Here is a 16461-nt window from a genome sequence, read left to right as displayed (position 1 = left end):
CCCCCCCCCCCCCCCCCCCCCTCTTATGTTATTTTTCCTCACAATTGCATGGGGTAGTTTTGCAAGTTGCTTTTAACTTGTCCGACTCTTTAAAAATCATATTCCTCACATATTTTTATTACTGGATCTACAGGAGATCAGAGAGACATAAACATCCATTATCAACAATATGCAATTGCCAATTACATTGGTGCAGCTATGGAACGAGTGGGAAATCAGGTTGCTTGTGCTTCTCAGTTTTACACTGCAACTATTCCTCTTCTTCACAGGGGGGCGTAGGCGACGAAGCAGTAACAAATTGCTAAGATTCTCTATTTGGTTGGCTTATTTGGGGGCAGACATGATTGCATTTTACACTCTTGGTCAGATCTCTCGACTTGGAGATTCTATCAATAGTAGGGATCCGTTTACAGGGACCATGTCTTTGGCATTCTTTTGGGCACCTTTCCTTCTTGTTCATCTTGGCGGACAAGACACTATTACTGCCTTTTCATCTGAGGATAACAATTTGTGGCTAAGGCATTTTCTGAATCTTTTAGTTGAAGTCAGCCTTGCATTATATGTCTTTTGGAAATCAATGGGGAACAACAATCAGCTTTTAGTTCCAGCCATGTTTGTCTTTGTTTCTGGAATAATTAAGTACTGGGAGAGGATATGGGCTCTCAAGTATGGGAGTAAGACTGACCTTAATAGCACCACTAGTAACTATGAAAATAATCAATTGCCACTACTAAGTGTTGAGCAAGATAGATACTGTGACATTGTTTGCTATGCTCTCCACACAGCACGCTACATTCGGGGATTCCTTGCAGGGCGGGCGACCTTTCAGATGGGGCATGAAATTCGGTTTACATTAGTAGAATATTTTGGAAGATTTGCAGAGCATGGGGCAAAACTTAAGATCATTGAGATGGAGCTCGCTATTATATATGATGACCTCTACACCAAGGCTGTTCTGTTTAGGACATGGACAGGTAGCATATTTCGCTGTGTTGTGCATATCTCTACAGTGGTTGCTTTTGTGCTCTTCTACGCAAACAGGAAAGAAAGCTATAGCAGAGTGGATATTGCAATGACATATGCATTACTCATTGGTAGCATTTTTATGGAACTTGTTTCAATTTTTATGGCAATGGTATCACCATGGGCATGGGCATTCTTGAAAGCACGGAATTTTCACTGGCTTACCAACTTGTTCTGGTCTATCTTCAACATTGTTCAGCCGGAGAAGAGGCTGTGGTGGTCAGATTCCATGGGGCAATATAACCTTCTGCGCTCCATATTCTGTATTGAATCACCAACCATTGGCATGATCAGAAATATCATAAATTCTGTTGGTTTGGCTAAGGTCTGGAAGCACTTACGGCACACCAAGGATGTCAAAGCTAAGAAGAAGATCATGGAATGTGTGGTGCAGTGGTTGGACAAGCAGGATCGTTTCAAAGACTTGGCAACAGGGATGAGGCCTAAACTTGGCACAGAGTTGGAGTTGATACTGCGCGGACCTTTTGAGCATGCCATACTCCAACTACATTTATTTACAGATTATCATATAAGGGGTCTACTTGCTGAGGAGGGATCACCTCTACACAACAAAGGAGATAGATCAGATCTTGCGAGCATATGTGAGGAAATATCAAATTACATGATCTATCTTCTTGTTGTAAACCCTTCCATGTTACCAGTCAGTACCACTGCAGAAGATACACTTGCATTGTTCCCAGAGAAAATATTCTCTACCGGCAGGGGTGGTGTCAGAGATATGTTAATCCTTGTGCTGGATAGACTTAAGCTATTTGTCCTAAAGATTTGTAATTACTTTGTGAAGGAGTCTTCAACAGATAGGACAACAGCCCCTGCAGACCTAGGCCTGGATCTTCCCCTGTCTACCAGCCAGAAACATATTCGAGAAGTGCTACATAAGGATTGGACGGCTGCTGGAGAAATTGAAGGCAAAATACTGTTGGGTGCCCGAGCTTTATTGGACTTTCCAGATTCTGAATTGACCATCGATGAATTATTGGCGGAGATCAAAGAAATATGGATAAGGCTGCTTGTTTATGCAGCAGGCAAGTCACACGCAGAGGCACATGCACAACAGATGAGCAGAGGAGGAGGGGAGCTGCTCACATTTGTTTGGTTACTCATGGCTGCCCACTATGAGCTCGGTGATGTTGCTCGCAGGCTCGATCTTGTTTCATCGTCATCTGGTGCTGGAGAGGGAGATCGGCTTTTCGCCTTCAATTTTCCATCTTAAGAACGACCTACACCCATGTAGGCCTTGCATTGCAGGCTCACAGATATTTGCATGTTTCAGCAACCTGCATGCAAGTCAAGCTAAGCTTAATATGAGGTCATGTTTACTCTCCTGACCCCCATCCGTGTCGAAACAGTTGTGGTTATCCCAGAGAGGCCATATGTTGTAGTAGGTCATTCATGTTGTCCGGATAGGTAATTTGAGATGTTGTATATATTTGTTTCTACTGCTGCAATAACATTTTAACAAAATGTTGCATTTGGACTGCAATGAGCCAATGACCCTATATCCATAAATGCCGTTCCTATACATTTTGGAAGTTGCGACTGTAACTGTATAAACTTGTGTGTGTTCAATCATGTATGCGATGTGAATGTGTTGGGATCATCGTCATGCACTCATGCTCTTCTGTTAACTTCTGTTTTATGTATTGAAGATGGTTTTCCCCTCTTAATGGAATCCAGACAAGAATTTGTTGCAGTTTCTGCAGGTTCGAAAAAAGAAACCCACCAGACATGGGCGTGTACGTCGCAGAATTTCAGCAACTAAAGGCAGCAATTCAGACCTGTAGACTATGCAAGCTCGTTCTCCACCCCCACACGACGTCTGTAAATCTCAGTTGCTACCTGTTCATTTTGTTTTGCCTCCTTTCCCTGTTAAGTGGACCATGGGCCATGCATCATTCCAGCAGCAAGCAGAGAAAATCTCACTAGTGGATTCCTGAATCTTAACATTTCTAAAACAGCAAACATGCATTATTCCTAGCGTTTCAAACCAGTTCAGGTACTGTGGTAGTTACACGGGGAAGATCAAAAGCACATCAAACCGTAATCCACATCAGTCTACCTATGAGCAACAGATGATTAATGCTGACCTCTTGCCCACAATATCTCCTTTCACCTCATTTGCTTCAGATAATCAACGGTGTAAGAAGGCTCCTTTGCGCCGCGCCATTTAGCTCCATAAACATGTAGGAGTAGTACTACTTTACATTCTGCCTGAAACTTGTGTACAGATAAAGAATAGGCTACGTGCACACCGGGCTGCCTTTTTTATTGATACAAAACACATTTACTATAGCAAACAACTCCGAATCTATCAATCCACAGCTCAGGAAAAGAAGTAAAATCGAGTGGTAAATAGTACTACCAAAATCAACATTCAAGTTGAGTTTCAGAGGACAAAATCGTCTGGGGCATCACCTGAACTATGAAGACCCTTTTTACTCGGTAGGTGACTGTTGAGTCGACAGTAGTTACGAAAGGGGGAAATAGCTCAGTTGGTTAGAGTGATGGTCTGTCATGCCAGAAGTCGCGGGTTCGAACCCCGTTTCCCTACCGATCTTCCTCTTCCTGCCCGACTCATTTTGAAAACACTGCAAGCTAATAAAGTTGATTTTCAACGTCCAAGTGCAATACTACCCTACGTTCATAATATATTTTCCTCACTTCAAAAAATAGCATTGCAACATATCATGGTGTAAAATGCCCAGCTACCAAATCTACAAAGGAAAACCCAACAATATACTCTATGTGAATAATAAATGCCCCCGCACGGCGAAACGAAACCTGCCTCTCGGGTCGCCCCGCACGGCGACTCCGGAGGCCCTCCTTAACCTTAGCCTAGTTCCCCCTTAGGCCATCTCCCTTGGCCGCTGCCGACGCCGGCGCCGGCAGTGGTGGCGACACCCGTCTCGCCGAGGGCGGAGGGCAAAGGAGGCACGCAGTTGCAGTGCACCTGTGCGGAGATGCACGATGACGGACGCGCAAAGAGGTGGCCGGTGGAGTTGGAAGACGAGTTTCAGTGGCGTTGGCGCTGGCAGATCGGACGTGGCCGCCCTTCGGCGGCGCGTTCTGGTGCCATGGCGTGTGGCGGCAGATGCAGGCCCTTCCGGGCTTACGGCTACGCGCGCATCAGACGGTGGGCTGATGCATCAGGCTCTGCTCCAGGTGACGCAGCGACGCTTGGGATGTCGTGGGGCATGCCCTGTTTGGGTTCGATCTGGACCCAACGGGCGATGTTTCCCGGATCGGGTTCGATCGTGTGCTCCATCTATGCCGGAAGACCTGCGGGTCAGCGGCGTTCGTCTTCTCCTTTGCTGCCAGCCGGCGGCGTGGGGGATGCGGGCTCGGCCTGAATAAAGGTGGTTTGGCCCTGCTGTTTTTCGAGCGCCATGTCGTCGATCTGCTTCATGCGGGCCTCCTCGATCGAGACGCCAATGAGTTCCGGTCTTCCTCTCGGTGATTCCGCCGTTTGGCACATGGTGTCACTTGATATCTAGATTGGAATTGATCCGGTCATGCGTTGCCTTATATTCAACCAGTGAGGCTTCATGAGGGGGTGACGCAAAGCTTCACTTTCTTGACGGCGCCACGCGACATGTCTAAATATAGATTTCCATGGTATTGCCCGAGGTGGAGAAAGTCATGGTGGCTACGATCGGAGGTTTGTCATGGTGGAGATGTGTTTTGGCGGCGACGAAGAATGGCAGCATAGGTTTTTCCTGTGTGTTGTTCACTTGCAACAGCAACAGCCTTGGAAAGAGGGCGTGGCAGCACAAGTGGACTGCAGTTTTGGTGGTGCTCCTTGAGTACCGAGTCGTGAATTCCAAGGTGAAAACCCAAGGTCTTGCATTCATTGGTTGTGCCCGGCAATGGCCTTGTTGAAGACATTGTTTTGTGAACTCGGACTTTCTTCAGGGTGAAAATTCAAGATCTTTCATCAGGCGACGATGACGCTTGTGCTTTGTTTCCTTCTTGAAGGCGTCGTTTTTGAAGAATCTCTTTTGCGGTCCGGGTGTTGTCTTCGGTGGTGCTTAGAGTGTTGCTGTTACGGATGACTCATCATCGCGACGGGGTCTTTCTTTTATATTTCTCTTTTTTTTCTTGGCTGCGTGCATCGTTGTTATCTTTGGACATCTTGTTGATGCAAAGGCTGAGTGTAACTAATTGGTATCTTCGCGATATTAATATATTTCGTTTGTCAAAAATGCGAATAATAAATGTGTGCAGCTTGAGTAATGCTTGATACTGTTACCAGTTTATGGTCCAATTTCTTAACATTGCCTACCGTCAGAATAACCGGCCGCATCATTAGTCCAGATCAATTTTCAGCAGCATCGTCGTGATCGTGAGCTTCACCACGCCCGCCCCATGTGGTCTCCAAATAGCTCTGCTCCCGTCCCCGTGTCGCCCCCGCTAGGGCGGCCCGGGCGGAACCCTACCCCCTCCACCGCCGGGCTCCCAACCCCTCCCTCCCCTCCCCTCCGCCGCCGTTGGAGGAGGTCGCCGGGCAAAGCCCCGGGCGGCTGACGGCGGCGGCGGAGGCCCCCTTCCCTCCCGCGTTCCTTTGGGTGAGGCGGGTCACCCGGGGCGCAGGGGCCCTCCTCCCCGATCTGAGCCGTCGCGGCGGCGCGGCATATCTGAGTCCGCCGACGGCATAGTGGTGGCGTGGTGATGGGAGGAGGCGGCGGAGCTACGGGCTTCGTGGAAGATCTGGTGGTGCCGGCTGCTCGGTGGGCGTGCTTGGTCATGGCGGCGTAGGTCACAGTGGCCGGCGGATTGGCCGGTTGGCGGCGGCGGAACATGGCCGGTGGCAGCGGCGTTGTTCTGACCGGATCCCGGGGCGGCGTCCCTGGAGGGTGGTGGCTGGTGAAGCTAGGGCTTCCCGCGGCGGCAATGGCGTGGTGCAGTCCCTGTCCAAGGCGGATCTGTGATGGCGATCTGCTATGGATTGGTTCGGATCAGAGACGGTGACGAGCGCGCGGGATCCTTCTCGGCGGCTCTCGCGGCTTGGCAAGGCGGGGTGGGAGCCCTCCTCCTAGGCTCCAGTGCTAGCACACTCAGGCAGTGGCCGGTGCACCAGGGCTCCTACGGTGGCACTGTTGTTGCGGTTGGTCGCCGGATCTAGGTGGCTGGATCTGGGGCTTTGAAGGCGGTCAAGACGGTGCACAGGTTGTCGGGTGGATTTCTTGGGACGGATCCGGGTGAAAACCTGATCTTCGGTCGATGGCCGAAGCCGGTGATGACGATGACTTTATCATCGTTTCCTTCATGAAGGCATCATCGAGGTGAAGCTCCCAAATCCACTCAATACCTCCGGGGGAAACACTAGATCAGCTGATCGGATGTTGGCGGCAATCATGTGTCGTTACCCCCTTGGGGGCAGCATTCTTGGAGGTGCACTCGGCTTCGCGGGACCAGCGGACGACATCTTTGGTGGAGCGGTGCTTCATCCTACACATTGATGGCGACGGATCTCGACGGCGTGGCACAGTGCAGATTCGGAGTTCGATGTGCGAGGATGGACTCGCGCAGGAGGATGACGCTGTCTGGCGTCGTGGTGGCGTCGATGGTAGAGAGACCTGACACGGTAGATGCAACAGTACAACTCTGAAGATGGATTGGTGGTAGGTGGCTGCGGCAGCCTCATACCCGGCAGACGTCCTGGTTGAGGAGTGCGCCGGACTGGTAGGTGCCCCATACCCGGCAGGCGTCCTGGTTGGGACCTCAGGTCTTAGATGTTTAGGTTTGGTTGCGATGTCTGTTTGGTATTAGGCCCAGGCTATCAGCGCCCCTTCATCAATTGGATAGGTGTAGCGACAGTTGTTGCTTAGACGGTGGCTTTAGTCTTATTGTTGTATGCTTTTGTAAGGTCTTATGAGAATAATTAATAAAGTGGCCGTATGCATCACCCAGATGCAAAGGCCGGGGGTCCTCCTCCTTTTCTAAAAAGAAAATAAAAATAAAGAAAGAGCTCGGAAGTACATATCTCATCACCCAAATCACACCCTCTTGTTCCACAGCAAATTTAGAAGTGTGTACTGTATCCAGTATTCCAACGTCCATCAATCAAACAAGAACTAAGAAGTACCCCGGGAGCATCTTTGTTTCACCTGTGACCTGTCTCCCCTTGAGGTACCAGTTTCATGCCGATCCACCGTGTAAACAGGGACTTTCTAGTCAGGCTCTTCCGCAGTATCAGGCACGCCAAGAAAGGAGCGCTGGCACCAATGGCAATCACCGCGTAGGCAAGAAACCGCGACACTGGCGCGATGGTGAGGTATACGGCAGTCAACATTGAGATGATCGCTGTTAGAACGGAGAGGACAATCAGCATGTTGGCCCAAATCAATCTAGTGAGTACCTGGCCATGATACTGCCACGTCAAGTAGCAGAGGACAAGAACAGTGGAGGTGGAGCCACACATTGAGATGGTGTTGCCGACCGCGAATATCTTAAAGGCCAGATGGTGTCCAACAATGGCGGTGCCTGACTGTTGGCTGTACCCTCCAGGCACGGCGAGTGTGACTGCAAAGGTGGCCATGCTCATCATGGCAGCCACGAAAAGATTAATGACCACACTGCTAACCATGTACGTCCTTCTTCCCCAGTACCACAGTGGTCGAAACTGTTGCTCTGTCAATACCTGCTGGCTGCGCCTTCTGGACCCATGCTTCTTCAGTTCCTTCCACAAGTCCATCTACATGACATTAACATAACAGCTTCAGCATCAGTGATATGCAATCTCACTCACATAGTTGTGAGTAGGGATATATGTATACATGCCCTAGATAATGTATTTTAATTAAGGGAATATCTACGTAGCATACGGGTGTGCGGGTACCTTCCCGTGCTTCTACCTCCCAATGGAATTTTCCCCTTACAGAAATAGCGCGCATGCCTGCATGCAGGAATCTCCCACCTAATGCTGATGTCATCACATCAATCACCCTTTTAATTTTTTTGAAATGATTTATCCTATATTGTTAATCTTCTTCTTTTTTGAGAGAGAGAGACCTATATTGTTAATCTGATTAGTGATCCGTCTTCACCACTGTATTTGTCTCAATGAGGGCTCCAAAACAAGATCCTATATTAACATGTTTCAATGAATTTTTGTTCATCGCCATCAGTTGCCAGATTATGTCACTGTAGTTGTCATAACTGTGAACAGTTGTCAAGGTGATCGTATATAGTTACTGGGCAATAGTTTCATATGTTTTTGGACACTCTCGAAACAGGTTTTCGCCCAGCTTTATAAATAAAGCAGCAACCAAACACAGTACACGGCCAAACAATACAAGGTGATGGGGTAGCCCTCAAACGCCGATCCCAGGATCACACGCAAGATGGACACGACTACGCTACAAAAGAGAACACGAAGATCAGGGTACAACACCACGCAACGCCCTACACACCTAAGAGCATCTCCAGCCGTTGGCCCCCCAGGGGGCGCCTAAAATCGCCGCCTGGGGGTGAGCCGGCGCAAAAAAACGGCCTGGGGGCGAGTTGGTCCCCAGCCGCCGGCCCCAGGGCCGCCCCAGACGCGTCTAAATTTTTTCAAAAAAGAAAACGTTCGGCAAAGTTCGGCTAAACACGTCTAAATTTCGGCATACTTTGGCATATATTAGACATGTTCGCGGCTTTTTACATAGCAAATATATCTAAAAAAGGAACTGGCTGAACGCGGAGTAGTCGCCGTCGTCGCCGCCATCCTCACCGCCGTCGTCATCATCGGCCTTCTCCTCCTTGACGCGGCCGTCCCTGGTGGACCCCTGACCGGCGTCGCCATGGCGGACTGGTGGCGGCTGCGCATCGTCGTCATCGCTATCTTCGAGGACGACGACTCCTCCTTCGTCGCGGCCCTGGCGGCGCTGCTCGAAGCGCCGCAGGGCGGCGCACTAGCGCTCCCTCGCCATCTTCAGGGAGTCCTTGCGCGCCCATTCCAGGGCCGCGTCGTCGTCGAGCTCCACGTCGCCGTGTTCCGTCTTCACGGCGGGGAGACCGGCTCCATTTTCACCGGCGCGAGCCCCGGCTCCGTCTTTGGCTTGACGAAGCGCGGAGGAGCCGACGAGGAGGCGCACCGGCCGCCCTCGTTGATGACGATGCCGGGGCTGCGAGTGCGTCGGCCGAGCGGCGTTTCCGCCGCGGGCTCGGCCTTGACGCCGAGCAACGCCGGAGAGTCGGAGGAGTGGGAAGAAGACCGTGAGGAGGAGTGCGAGGAGGAAGACGAGGAGGAGCCGAACCTCCTAGGCATCCATTGCCCGGCGCGTCGGCGGTGGGCCGGGGCGGCCGCCCTCGCCGGGGGAGGGTATGCCAGCGACGGGATGTTGCCGCCCTCAAGGTGCGCCAGCATGCCCTCGAGCGTGCGGCCGGGGACGCCCCACCGCAGGTGGCGCCCCTCGCTGTTCTTCGTGCCGCCCACCACCGGCGCCCCGTTGGTGGACGCCAGCCTCTGCTGCTGACGGCGCTGGAGGTACGCCGCCCACGCCACGTGGTTGTCGGTGGCGTACTGGGGGAGGGCGAGCTGCTCGTCGGTGAGGGAGGCGCGCACGATCTCTACCTCGGCGGCGAAGTAGGGGGCGCGCGCCACGGCGTCGGGCAACGGGGGAATGGGCACTCCCCCGTTGTTGAGCCTCCACCCCGTCGGCCCGGCGCGCATGTCCGGCGGCGCCGGGATGTTGGCCTCGAACAGGAGCCACGACTCCTGTTCGCGGAGCGAGCGGCGGCCGAAGCCGTTGGCCGCCGCCTCGTCGCCGGGGAAACGTTCGGCCATCGGGGTTGTCGGTGGGGGAGGGCTCAGAGGCGGCGCACGGGGGAGGGAGAGGGAGGGCTCGGCGGCGGCGCACGGGAGAGGGAGAGCTCGGCGGCTAGGGCTGGTGTGGCCAGAGGCGAGGGAGGCCACCGGCTTATATAGCCGCGCCCGTGTGTACACGTGGCGTGAGGGGAGGCGTCGCTGCGCCGCCCCGTGAGGAATGAATGGCAAGGCTGACCGGCGGCGGCAGCGCGACAGCCTTGGCATTGATTCCCGCGGGAACCGAGGCCATGAGGGCGACGAAGCGCCCGTCTCGCTGACTCGGCGGGCCCGCGGCTGCTTCGCGCCAAAACAACTCGCCCCGGCGCCCCCGGGCGCCCCCAGCGCGCCGGGTTCGGCCTGGGTCCGCCGGCGCTGATTTCGGCCTAGGCCGGCGAAAATCGGGCTCCTGGGGGCGCGACTGGGCCGTTTTTTCGGCGCCGGCGTGAAAAATTCACCTGGGGAGGCCTTTCTGGGGGCGCGGCTGGAGATGCTCTGAGCTCCACGACAACGCCCTCACGAGGGAAAACAACGCGAAGCGACGCCGTTGCCGAGTCCACCATGGACAAGGGTTTTCACCCGGAACCCTAACAGGAAGAGGAGCACCACGACGACGTCTTCAAGAAGAGAGCGGCGCCCGCGAGCGATGCCGTCATCGGCAACAAAGTGCGGAGCTTTCGCTCGGCAGCTCCACCGTGTCACCATGAGGTCTTCAGGACACGCGCGATGGGGTCCGATCCCCAGGTCTGGATCGGGGTGTCCCCACTGCCAATGACAGAGAGCGCGCCCGAGCTACCCGTCGCAACACCTCTTGCTGTCCACACGACCAAGAGGAAGCCACCACCACCGCCATGAAGCCCGCCGGAGAGCCAACCTTGCGGACCACCATCCGGGGCCGCCACCCTGGCATCCATGTCGCAGACCCCGCCCCCATCCACATCACGAAGCACCCACCACGGTAGGAAGAGTGAAAGGTGTCTCCTTTCACTCCTAGCCCGGCATTAGCCACAGAGTCTGGGTCAGCGCCTCCAGCGTAGGAGGCGCCCACGCCTGCGTCCCCACCTAGTCCCAGTTGACCGGGGAAGACACGACCCCGTGGCTAACGACGGCCGTCGTCGAGCTGACTCCCACGACGCCATGCCCGTGGCCTCTAGCTCCGATCTGCCGGACAAAGGAGCATTGTCCCGACCACCACCATCGACCACCGTACCCGCAAGGAGAGGACTCCCAGTGCCCGCGGGCACCACCCGGACCGCACCCACCATCGCCTACCCGGAGCCGGAGCTCCGACCCGCCCCGGGCCCCAAGCTGGTCCGCCCGAGCACGAGCCCCAAGTCCTGGCCATCGCCGCTGGCCCGGACCTAAGAGAAGAGAGGAGCACCACCACCCGCACCCCGCCGCTGAACGCCAACCACCGTCACCCGAGCCGCAGTGGCCGCCTCGCCGGCGAGCGCCACCACCGCGTCACTGCCGAACCGGACCACAACAAGCCGCATAAGCCGACCCGCAGCACCACCCTATGCCTCTAGCCACTACGCCACACACCGAGACCCGCCCAAAATCCGGCATACCTGGCCAGATCCGCTGCGCACGCACCACCAACCACCCTCCAAGCCACCTGTATCGACCACCGCTACCGCAGGTGAGAGGCAGGGGCCACCAGCCTCACCACACGCAGCCCGCGCCCTCTGCCGCCGCCGGAGGCCAGATCGAAGAAGGCCACGGCCCACCACCAGCGCAGCAGACACGCACCACCCTGCAGGCCCGCGCAAACCACCTCGCCTGCGCCGAGCCAAGCACCTGCAGCCGCCGCAGACCCAGCAGCTGCCCACGCCGCCGGCGCGGCCGTCCGCCTTGCTGCCGCTGCGCCCCGCAGAAGCGCCGCGGTCCGGGCGAGCCGCCACATCCCGCGCTGCGCCGGGCCACCAGGAAGGAGGGAAGGCCCCGCCGCCGCCTACGCCAACCGGGCTTTGCCCGGCGGCGCGCGCCGGCGGCGGCGGGGGGAGGGGCCGCGCGAGGGAGGCTGGCGGCGGCGCAGGCTAGGGTTTGCCCCTCCCGCTCACGAGAGCGGGTAGGGACGAGCGGGTCTTTCACGGGGATTTTGTCTTGCCAAGTTTCATGTTTTTGGACACTCCAATGTTATACTCCCTCCGTCCCAAGATTCTTGTCTTAGATTTATCTAGATACGGATGTATCTAACACTAATGTGAGTAGAAAGTGAGTATGTAGACAAATCTGAGACAAGAATTTTGGGACAGAGGGAGTACATAACTAGAAAGTGAGTATTCAAGTGTTCACAATAAGTGGTGAATCATATATCTAGTTTACGGCCAGCGGTCCTCTCCCTCCCGAGTCCCCCTCTCCCTCCCGAGTAGCCCCCCGCGTGGGCGGCCGGGAGGCCCCCAGACCCCGTCGGCCGTTCCTCCCCTTCTCCTCCTCCTCCTCCTCCCTCGCTGCTTTCCAAGGGCGCGGCCAGGCGAAGCCTGCCGTCGCCGGCGGCGGCGGGGACTCGGGCCCTCTCGCTCGGGTGGGGCTGGCGCGGGCCGGCGCCCCAGGGCCGGAGCGTGGCGGCGAGCTGGACGCCACGGCGGGTGGTGGCGGCGCCTTGGCGGCTTCGCTCCCCCGCGGCAAACGGCCTCGCGATCTGGTGCGTCACGGTCGCCTGGGACGACGGCGGCGTGGCCGGATCGGTTCGCGGCGGCGCGGCCGGATCTATGCCCAAGCATGGGCCTTGATCGCTGGATTGCCGTCGGCACGGTGGCGGGTGCGACTCGTCGGCAACTGGGCAAATCCGCCGGGATTCTACCCTTGTCTGGTCCTTGACAGCACGGGCAACTCCGGGGGAAACCCTAGATCTCCTTGGGATCAACCGATGGCGGCGCTTTTGCGTCGTAGTCCCTCTTTAGGGCATCGTTCTGGAGTTTACTCCGGTTGAAGGGACCAGTGACGTCGGCGGCGCACGTCTGGTGGAGCAACTGCCGATGAAAATCGCGCCGACTACGGTCATGGCGAACGATGGCGGCGTCTTAGATGTCGTTCCCTTGTCGAGGCATCGTCGTTGCAGTCTGCGTCATCAGGCTTGGGATGCTCCGGGGGAAACCCTAGATCTGGGTCTTCCGGATCGGATGATGATGGCGTTTTATCGCTTTCCCTCCTGGGGGCATCGTTTTAGAGCAAGTGATGGCTGGGGGATGGTGGAGCGGTGCTTCATCTCACACATTGATGGCGGCGGTTATCGGTGGCATGGCGCTGTGGAGGCTCGGCGTCCGATGCGCGGGATGGACTCGCGCAGGAGGAGGTAGCTGTCTGGCGTCATGGTGACGTCGATGGCTGAGTGGCCAGACAAGGTTGATGCCTCAATATGATCTGAAGACGGACCTGTGGAAGATGGCGGCGACGACACACGAGTGCGTCTGACCGGATTGTGCCCCAGACCCGGTATGTGGCTCGGCTGAGGCTTCCGGCTTTTGATGTTAGGCTTAGGTGAGTGGTCTGAGTGGCCCAACTAGCACCCCTTCATCGTATGGATAGGAGTAGCGGCATATGTTGCCAAGATGATGGATTCAGGCATATTGTTGTAATACTTTGTAAGGTCCTCGAGAATAATCAATAAAGTGGCCGTATGCATCTCCCAGATGCAGAGGCCGGGGGTCATCCTCCTTTTCTAAAAAAAAGTGTTCACAATAAGTATGTAGATACATTATATCTAACATAAGCAGCACGAAGCAAGGCTTTTTTAGTGTTGTATATCAACGTCCAGAGATCTGACAACAAAGTTAATCTAATCTAATAACTAAGTAGCTAATAACTAGGCAAGTATGTGACAATAATCTGGCAAGTACCAACGATTTTTTTTTGTCAAAACATTGCTGACATGGATCTAGTTTCGAAGATCCCACTGTGAGGAAACTAACGATGAAAGTAGATCATCAATCAGGTTAACGATTTAAGAGATGAAGATTCTTAAAATTTTGAATCTAGGGAATTTTTTTCTAATATCATGTTTTGTATTTATGCCTGCATGCATAAGAAAGGGGGACGGGGCAGCACACCGCAAAACTAATATACGCTACCTAGTGTGGTCCTTTAGGAAGAGGGTGTTGCAGCAAGACTTCATGGAGCACTGAGCACCAACGGTCCAAATCAACGTGTCGGGCTCCGTCAAGAGCCACATTTCTTAGACATCACCCAAAAGGTGGACATGCTACTATAGAGCCAGCGGGCGTTCCACCCCACCATCCTAGTTTCGTAAGACAACGTCTTGACATCCGAGGAGGGGAAGGGGAGGGGAGGGGGGGGGGGGGGGGGGGGGTCAAGCCTGGATGAGGTGACCACTTAACGGTCTGAATTGCCAAGAGACCACCCATAGGGCACCGATTGTCTCGGTCATGCCATCATTGAGAGGTGTCTCGGCGGCCTGTGATAGGCAGCAATGGCTCTTACGAAGGCGTCTCGTCGCCTCTGATCAACCCCAAACATGCACATGTGGTTACGACGAGCTCATTGCTCGCCATTCAGTCCACCCGGTTATCCAATGATCAACGAACCAAGGCCAACTTGAAAATCCATCTTCAAAAAGCAAATCGGCTGTGCTTGTAGTAGCATGTCAGTACAAGCCTTGGCTGCAATTGCAACTAGGAATTCTCCGAGGGTCCAAGGCGGCCACCGTTGTTGCTGCAGTTACAGGTGCCTAAACTGGAACGAGGGGTAGCAAAGCAGGCAAGTAGTTACCCAGGCAAGAGCAGCCCAACCGACCTAGCCTCTGACATCAACAGACCCAACAACGGACAATGATGAACCGGGAAGCGAGGCGTTTTCTGTTAGGGTTCTATTTATGATTCCCTTTGACTTTCTATATTTTGGCCTTTAGCCTCCCACCTGTACTTGTACAGATGATGACTTTGGCCACCCAATAATACTAAGTTGCATCATATAACATGGTATCATGAGCCCAGGCTTAGTGATTTCTTTTCCGCCACAACTGTCCCTCCCGGTCGAGTTTTCCTCTGGATCTCCACGTCTCGGCCCAATCGATCAAAGTCTCCTCCACGCCCGCTTGCTACTCCCCTCTCTGATACGTTCGATCAGCCAGCCTGCTACCATGTGGGCCCTTTTCCCGATGGGCCCACCCGTCAGTGGCCGAACGGCAGAGGGTCCTCGTCCCGTTCCGATCCGCCTGCCATCTCGCTCTGATTCATCTGCCCGTCAGGCTGGATTGCACTCGATCTAATAGATCTGGAGGTTCTTCTCAAAATAGGCTTTCGTCCTGCTTTATAGATAAAGCAAAATCTGGAAGTTCCTAGCTCCTGATCTGATCAATCTGGTGAGCCGTTGTTGTGCTGCCGCTGCTTCCTTTGCATTGATCTGATCCTGCTCTCGATCCAGATCAGCCCGGGCCTGCAGGTCAACGCTTGCCTCATCGTCCAGGCCACAACTGGCCTTTCCACTCTATTGTCGGCCCGTGCTCCGTGCCTACATAGGTTGGCCGTTGGTCCCTTCTGCTGGTGGACCCCCGTGCTATTAGGCTGATTGGTCTGCTTCGTACGGCTACCTGCCTTGAGGACTTCGGTGGATTCCACCACCTAAGGGCTTCATCAAAATAAATGTGGACGCCGTGGTCTCGGTCGATCACAACCTGGGCTCTGCTGCTACAATCTGTCGGGATCGGGATGGTACCTTCCTGCTTTCGTCGGTCGGTCCTTGTTATTCAGGGACTTGTTGATCCACCTTCATTGAAGCCCTTGAGTGCAGGGAGGCCCTCGCTCTAGCCCAGGACTTGGTGATGAATTACCTTCATATCGCGTCAGACTGCAAACAAGTTGGCAACCATATCCATGACAAGGCAGGAGGAAACTATGCTGACATTATTCGGAAGATTAGCGAAACTTCTAGACTTTTTTCGATTTGTAATTTTGTCATGAATTCCGGGCTTCAAATGTTAAGCACATACGATAGCTAGGTATGGTGTCTTCCTCAGTGTAGACATTTGTGGTTAGGCACACCGCATGGTGTGGTTGTTATTCTTGTGAACATTACCTGCAATCAATAAAGCATAGCTATCTTGCTAAAATAAACTGCCTTGAGGACTGACTTGTTAGTTCTGCAGTTGCTAAAAGAAAAAAAAAATCAAAATCATCTGCCTTGGTGTCTCTCGCCCGCTCTCTGGAGAATTTTGACGGTGTTTTCGGTGTTGTTCCCTACGCTGACCCTGTCTCGCATACGTGCCTTTCCTCGGTGCTTGGTGCTCATCCTTATGTGTTGTCTTTCCCTTAGGCGACTTCCGCAAATGCTCTCGCGGCTCCGTGTGCGGCAGTGCCTCTACGTCGACTCCTCTCATGGCTTCCTCCCACGGTTGTGGTCGCTCTTCGTCAACTCCTCTCGCGGCTTCCGCCCGTGGTTGTGGCTGCTCTACATCGACTCCTCTAGCAGCTTATGCACGCGGTTATGGCCGCCCTACATCAACTCATTTGATGGGTTCCGCATGTGATGATGGCCGCCCTACATCGACTCTGGCGGCATCCGTACGTGGTGGTGGTCACTCTACGTCGACTCCCACGGTGGCTTTCACATGCCGCTCTATGTCGACTTGTTGCTCTCCGTCGAATCTACAAGTGGCTTCCATGGGTGGT

At 54.4% G+C, this 16461-nt stretch overlaps 2 protein-coding genes across 2 annotated transcripts in view; one reads left to right on the top strand and one right to left on the bottom strand.

Moving 5' to 3' along the window:
* The window catches only part of LOC109752419 (uncharacterized), a 30523-nt gene extending 27935 nt beyond the window's left edge, over window positions 1-2588 (top strand). Inside the window, exon 4 of the mRNA XM_020311319.3 lies at window positions 134-2588. Within this exon, the coding sequence (XP_020166908.1) occupies window positions 170-2257 (2088 nt within the window). The 5' untranslated portion in view covers window positions 134-169 and the 3' untranslated portion in view covers window positions 2258-2588. The remainder of the gene's footprint in view (window positions 1-133) is intronic.
* A 4404-nt stretch (window positions 2589-6992) lies between these two features.
* The window catches only part of LOC109737707 (uncharacterized), a 45248-nt gene continuing 35779 nt past the window's right edge, over window positions 6993-16461 (bottom strand). The window contains exon 9 of the mRNA XM_040398592.2: window positions 6993-7738. Within this exon, the coding sequence (XP_040254526.1) occupies window positions 7148-7738 (591 nt within the window). The 3' untranslated portion in view covers window positions 6993-7147. The remainder of the gene's footprint in view (window positions 7739-16461) is intronic.

The sequence above is a fragment of the Aegilops tauschii genome, chromosome 1 (genome assembly GCF_002575655.3).
Source record: "Aegilops tauschii subsp. strangulata cultivar AL8/78 chromosome 1, Aet v6.0, whole genome shotgun sequence".
Classification (NCBI taxonomy): Eukaryota; Viridiplantae; Streptophyta; class Magnoliopsida; order Poales; family Poaceae; genus Aegilops; species Aegilops tauschii.
Note: the sequence above shows the minus strand (reverse complement) of the source record. Positions and strands in the feature narration are given on the sequence as shown.